This window comes from Engystomops pustulosus, chromosome 7 (assembly GCF_040894005.1).
Source record: "Engystomops pustulosus chromosome 7, aEngPut4.maternal, whole genome shotgun sequence".
NCBI classification, from domain to species: domain Eukaryota; kingdom Metazoa; phylum Chordata; class Amphibia; order Anura; family Leptodactylidae; genus Engystomops; species Engystomops pustulosus.
In genome coordinates, this window is record NC_092417.1 from 107,946,386 (window position 1) to 107,953,975 (window position 7,590).

Below are 7,590 nucleotides of genomic sequence, written 5' to 3' on the forward strand. Positions count from 1 at the left end.
CAGATGATACAAATGACAGATGTGAATGGAAGGATTGTGCCTTGCTTAAATATTTGGATCATAAAAGAAAGTGAACCTGCCTTGTCCAAGCTTCCAATCCACAGGATTGTCAAAAAAGGCAAAGAGGTGCATTTCAGGATGGTGACAGGTAATGTCCACAGGATGAGAACAAAATAATCCATCTTCTGCACAGCATGCAAGCCTGTATCTGCTCCAAGAAGCATGCAGAGCAATAGACAGGATGTTCTCATCATCTTGAAGTAGGTGGCATATTTGCATCCAGGGCATGTAAGGTGCCTCTGCTTGCTAGAGTTCTTCTAAGATATTGGAAGGAAGACTCAGTGATTCCACTGATCATCTTAACCCTAGACTCAGCTTCATGCAGCAGCATTCCCAATAATACAAAGCACTCTAAAAGCAGCATAGAATTACTTCTCCTGCCCCCTCCCTTGTTCACGCCTCCCTGTGTCACTCAAGTACATTCCATGAAATTTTGACTATACTGTAGCCCTAGCTAGTGTTGTATTATAACTGAATAGTTCACTTTTATGTTAGCAATGTTGACAAAAAAATGACAAAATCCACAATAATGAATTTTATTAACAGAGATTATTTAGTAATGTAAGGGGTGAACAATTGAGGATCTATTCACATTTGCCCAATTTTTGGTGGCAAAAATAACATAGTGTAAACCGGTACTTTTCAAGGTATACAAAATAACTTCAATTATGTCTGATTTATTAAGAATCTGTTTTCCCTATAGAATAATTTGGGAGCATTGTTACTTACAATATTTCATTGTACTGTCCCTCTGTTATTCCTCCTCTAAATTTATGAATAAATTAGCATTGGATGTTACTATTCCTATTGTCAAAGGAGTAGTATCTCTACACAGTACAACACAACAAAACTGGGCAGCGTTCCCTGATAATTCTACGTTAGGCCCTACCTGGCATATAACTGCATTATAGCTTTCACCAGAACAGGAGCAGGTACAAGCTAATGTGCAGACCTCCCCCATTCCACCTGGCGTGGAGGTGTTGTAAGGGTGAAAATAATATAAATTATCACAATTCCATGTGCACCGAAAGGCATTGATAAATCTCCCCCTATATCTCCATAATAAAGATCATGCTGATGCCCAAAGTACAGTATAAGTAGATTTTTCGGATACCATTTGGTTAAAATAGAAAATGGTACTAAAACCAGAATATAAGTGAAGCATATACCCTATATCAGTGATGGCGAACCTTCTAGAGACCGAGTGCCCAAACTACAATCAAAATCCACGTATTTACCATGAAGTGCCAACATGGCATTTTAAGCAGTAACTTATTGCTACTCATCTTTCAATCGTATCGAGCCCCCAGAGGCCACCCATACAGTTTAAAGAAGGAGGGCAAATTCAGACTCAGCAGCATCTCTTAAGTTGTCTGGGAGTGCAGGTGGATTTGGTCCTATTTGGTGAACTCTGTCCTGGAGCGATGGTCTGAGTGCCCACAGAAATGGCTCTGAGTGCCACCTCTGGCACCTGTGCCATAGGTTCGCCACCACTGCCCTATATGGTTCACAAAGCGTTCATTGTGTGAATCTCGGCAGGATTCCCTTAATATAGGAACTAAATAGCATTTACTATGTACATTAATAATGTTTTTGTAAATAATGCTTTTTAACATTACATGCTGAAGTGGAGAAAAAGTGTGGAGGTTGATGATTCGTGTTCTCCGAGAAGCAAGGGATTGGCACCAATAACTGACACATCAACTGGTCACTTTGGTTTGGGAAATCTTTCATCTTCGTAAACTCAATCTGCCCACGTCTAGCCTGTGGTGAGGAGATGATCCCTAACCTTCTATGTTCGTCTAAATACTAAGTATGAGTGTCCGCAGAAGGGAAGTGTACACTTTGTGTGAGCATGCCAGGACATAATAATATCTTTATTCCTCTACCCAAGAAAATCAGCTTTCTTTAATGTGTAGTTATGCACCTTATGAAAGCCAAAACTTTGTCCAGAAATATAACTTGTCCTAAGAAGAATGTGTGAATGATAGCTCATGAAAACTGCCTCTACCTCTCTCTATGCATATCAGTAAAAAACTTTTTGAATTTCAACTTGTAAAGGATTTTTCTGCTCAAGAATTTCAACACCCTGATCTTTGTTGTCTGTGCAGAGTGTACGGAGAGTCTGCACACAGCAGAAAAAGAAGCATCAGGGATGAATGAATTGGTGAGCATTCATGGAATATCATGACGGCAGTAAAAGCACATAGGCAATTTATGTTAAAGAATGGGCAACCCCTTGAATTATACACAAATTTATCATGTAAAAGTATCAACATAAATCTCTTTATTGTACACTTCACAGAGGACCTATTACCAGAATTTAACCCCTTATACTAGTAATATCTGCTGGAAATTGGTGAGTGTGACTTCTATTAATAGTTTATGAGTAGAGATGAGCGAGCACTAAAATGCTCGGGTGCTCGTTATTCGAGACAAACTTTTCCAGATGCTCGAGTGCTCGTCTCGAATAACGAGCCCCATTGAAGTCAATGGGAGACCCGAGCATTTTTTTAATAAAACTGAACAGTAAAAGAACAGTGCAAAAAAAAAAAATCCAGATGTTTGCAGATGTTTTACTTGTACGAACACATTGAAATAACACTATTCTTCACTTTGCAGGTGTTCGCGCGTGTCTCCCGCTAAGTTAGGAGATGTGCACGAACATCTGGAATGTGAAGAATATTGTTCTTTCAATGTGTTCTGCACTTAAATGCTCCTGTGTTCACTGTTTTTAATGTTTTAATTCTATTCTTCACATTGTAGGTGTGCGCGCGTGTCTCCCGATAGGTTCGGAGATACGCGCGCACAGCTGCAAAGTGAAGAATAGAATTAAAACATTAAAAACAGTGAATACATGACCATTTAAGTGCAGAACACATTGAAAGAACACTATTCTTCACATTCCAGATGTTCCGAACATCTCCTAAATTAGCGGGAGACACGTGCGAACACCTGGAAAGTGAAGAATAGTGTTATTTCAATATGTTCTTACAAGTAAAACATATGGAAACATGTGTAATATTTTTTTTTTACAATAAAAATACTTTTATTCAATTTATTTTATTAATTTACTGCTCGATCACGAGCCGGCGAGATACTCGTCCGAGTAACGAGCCGGTCCGAGTATGCTAATACTCGACCGAGCAGTATACTTGGACGAGTATACTCGCTCATCTCTATTTATGAGATGTAAGATCTTCAGAAAAGGCCTTAAAACATATAGTGGCTGCAAAATGCATTGGATAAGAAGGTAATCTGTTTTTTTATGATGATATAAAGACCATAAGAAGCGTTTTGTATGTTGTTAGTAGCAGGAGGGCTGTGAAGAAATTAATTTATATTCCAGGATTGTAGCTGGATACAGAGAACTCGGTGCAGTGGTGCATAAGGTTACTTCAATGAATTGCTGCAGGGATCCTCCACCTGCTGTAACAGGCTTCTGTTTGATTACTACAGCAGTTTCAGGGAGGGGAGAAGATTTCTTAGAAATTATTGCACAGCAGTGCTCCAATTCCACCTACAATTTTCTTTATCACAGTCCTTCAGCTACTGTCAACATACAAAATGGTATGGTTACACAGATCATGTATTCTGTCTGTAGCTCTGCATGGTCAATATTGCTGACCATGAAAAACAAAAATTATCCATAAAAACAGAAATGCATAAAACCTACAGTAACTATGCTCTCCTTTTAAAACAGCTATCCCAGATCTTCTTGGGTTCCATCTTTGTAGGACAAACATTTGCCGCATCAGTTACCAGGATTATTCAATGCTAGACATATGAAAACAATTGCTTTTTATTACTATCATCAGAAAACATTGATGTTTGTGATCTTCTTGGGAATACTGGTTTTGTCTAATTCTTTCCATTAACATGGCCATGTATCTACAAGAAAAACTAAAGCCAATATACTAAGTGCACCTAGAAGAAGGATGAATTTGAGTGCAACGAATCATTCTTGCCCTCAGCTAAACTCAACTAAAGAGTTAAATTCTTCACTGTAGAGATTTGTCAACACAGCTTTTAAAGCCTTATCATGACTACATAATAGCAACCTCTAATACATCAGTGACAATCAATACATTTCAGGAAGGATTACCTATTCATCCTTTATCAGCTTTCCGCTATAGTCTGATCTACAGTGATCAAAGTACTAGGTGTCTTCTAACAGTTTGGTCAGGGCAATCTTTCTATGAAGCCACAATTACAACATTCATTGTTTTCTTAGTCTGGATGGCTGTATTTTTCACCATTTATTCTTAGGCTTAATTGTAAATGTCCATGACCAACAATTTGAAAGAATTTCCTAAACTGGTATTAAAAATATTTTATGAACAAATCTCTGTTAAAAACATAGTCCCAGGAACCACTAAGAAGCCATCTCTGCCAGCTCAATCATTTATACATTTATAGAGTTTTCGTTATTTTTAAAGACTTCAAAATAAACATTTCTTCATCTTAACATTTTGCGACACCCATAACTTTTTATAATTCGGTGTATGGATCTCTGGGCAGAGAGAGGGGTAATTCTTTTATGAATTGACTTTTAAATCTCTTTTTTATGAAAAATGTTTGAGAGGTATAAAAGAGAAAACGTCAGATATTTCATTTTTTCTTTCCGTCACAGTATTTATTATGATGTGGAATAAATAATTTGTCTATTTTAATCATAAGGACATTTACAGTATGGCTGCAGAGTTACCTATTTTACTATCTTTTATAATATTCACCAATCCTTGAAATATACACAAATACAGCAATTTTGTCTTATGTCTAAAACTATTTATAGACTTCTCTTCCAATGCATTTAAGCATTGTAGTAAATATGTTAGATCTTTAGGGTCAGATAAGTCCCACATTTATCGGATAGTCATTTTATTGTTTAGAGTTTCAAACAATTGGACCATTTTGTGCCTTTTCTTTTAATTATAACTGGATATAGTACTAATACCGAGAAATGGGAATGTCCGATACTATTTCACATATATCTTTCAAACCCACTTTAGGAGGATGCGTTGTAATAATAATATTTGAAGAGGTGCCAGCCATCTGGAATAACTTCACAAGTACCTGAAACTCATCTACATCACAGCATATTGAGGTGAACACTATCCAGATTCTACCTGAAATCTCTGTAGGTGGCCTAAGGCTACTTGAATATAATCCAGGAGAGGCACCTGGCTCCTTTGGAACTTGGCCAAGATTGCTACACGAAAATATTCTGACTATCACAAAATTGCAGTGTGTGTGTAGTTCATAAGAATGACGAGGAAGGTTGTGAAAAGCAGAAGGTCTTGGTATAAGTCTCTGACTTGCCATGTTTAATTACAGCACACTGCTTTCTTCTAGGTATTACCTCTTGTCAGCACAGAGCTCAAAAGTTACAACACCTTGGAGAAATATCAAAGCAAAGAGAACTAATTTTTTTGCTTCGCATAAACTCTTTTTCATTGGAATGTTATGCATGTAACACATTTATGTATTATGTAACACAAATATACTGATATTGATTCAAGTAGAATCTAACTGTATGTATACAGAATTTAACATTAAACTAAAATGTATGTTTAATATCAATCAACCAAAGACATAATCCACAATAGTCAATTAAAAGTCCTAAATCAGAAAAAAAATGTTTCTGATTATAGTTTTTTATTTGTGTTTCTTCATTTAGATTTTATAAAGACACATCAAAGGAAAAACTTAGATGCCTTAAATGCACTAGGGTACCAGCTGGGCATAATCACAGAAAGACCATATTTCAGGGTAGGCAGCAATCCAGTAGAATCCAAATGACAAGCCAAATGTCAGGGGCAGGCAGCAAACAGGCAGTCAAAGATACAGGCTAGAAGTCAAGGCAGGTAGACAAGTATCACAGTCCGTTTAGGATGAGATCTTCAAATGAGCAGGATATGGACAGGAAACAGAAGAGTTCAGTCAGAAGCAGTATGCACACCTCAGCTAGGATCAGTAGAACCACAATGTGGACATGCACTGCTACCATTATACTAACAATGCTTACAGCCCAGAGGAGGGTGCCTAAGTGGTACTAATAAGCCACTACACTACTAAGGATACTAGAGCAAGGTACTCGGGGATACTAGGCAAGTACAATTTTTTTTCTCCCCGTTACCTACTACTTTTCAAGTAACCACCCGACAAATAGCTCCTCTACTCATTGGAATCGCTAGTGTAAATATAGAAAGCATGAATGTTAAGAGTTTCCCTATGGCTGGGATTCACTTCCCCACTTGGTGATCTTGCAAGCGCTGTTTATAACAATAAATGTATCTCAGGAGCTCAGTGTGGACTGGAGAGACAGCCGCGACTCATGGGATTTATCATATATTCTATATTAAGATCATTCAACAGATATGGACTATTGTTGTAGCTGCCCTCTTTATTCCCAATATTTAACATGTTGTAGGGTCTCCATAACACTATAATCCCATTAACTAATGTGTTTTGTGGAGTTGGTGAAGCACAAATAAAGGTCCAGTCAGGGGATTTAACTTAAATAAAAAATTATTTACTAAGGGATTCTTCCACAAGATATACTCACAGAAAACTCATTTGTTTGTTTTATTACTAGTGTATGGCCTTACGAGTGGGCATGATAAAGTCTTTTCAAAGTTTTCTCAGACTTAGGGTACATTCACACAGCGGTATGCCGGCCATGCGGGCATACCGCCGTGTGCTGGAGAGGAGGAGGAGGTGACCCCTCCTCCCTCCATAGAGAATAGCAGCGCACGGCCGCACACACGCCAAAAGATAAAGCATGCTCTATCTTTTTGCGGTGTGCGGGCCGGATCGGTGCCACACATGTGTGGCACCGTATCTGCGCCACACTGCTATTCCCGTCTATGGGGAAGTACATGCGGCCGCATGTACGTCCCCGCAGACGGCCATGTGAATGTGCCCTTAATGGGGTATTCCAGTCACAGAAAGTGATCTCTTATCCCAGCAGTAGGACCCCATGGATCAAGAGTACTGGTATCCATTGTAATACAAATGAATGGAGCCAGGGGCATAACTAGCATAGGCTGGGCCCCGTAGCAGACCATTGAATGGGGCCCCCTATCCCTTAAAAAAATATTTATACACACACTTTTGCACAATCAATCATTTTAACACTCATACACCTGTCTACGCATTCATATATTTATAGACACATAAGTATATATACATCAAACGCATCCAGTATATACAACATATACACAGATATATAGCATATATACACACACGCATCCAGTATATACAGCATACACACAGATATACAGCATATACACAGGATTGACAGGCCTGTGAGATGTGCGGGCAGAACGGGTCATTATGTGAGGCACTCGTAGGACGGGCCGGACCAGGCAAAAAGTGAGGCACTCGCGGGCTGGACCAGGCATCATTCGGGGTGGGCTGCACGTGAGGCGAGCGCGCGGGCCAGGCAGCATGTGAGGTGGGCGGGGCCAGCCGGGCTTCTCAATCAGGGGAGGTACAGGGACCAGCAGGAATTATACATTGCTAATG

At 39.0% G+C, this 7,590-nt stretch overlaps 1 protein-coding gene across 1 annotated transcript in view; it reads right to left on the bottom strand.

Annotated features, from left to right (window-relative positions):
- Window positions 1-341, bottom strand: part of ADAMTS18 (ADAM metallopeptidase with thrombospondin type 1 motif 18) — a 69,475-nt gene extending 69,134 nt beyond the window's left edge. The window contains exon 1 of the mRNA XM_072117494.1: window positions 81-341. Coding sequence (XP_071973595.1) covers window positions 81-254 — 174 coding nt within the window. The 5' untranslated portion in view covers window positions 255-341. The remainder of the gene's footprint in view (window positions 1-80) is intronic.
- Between the last annotated feature and the right edge of the window lie 7,249 nt (window positions 342-7,590).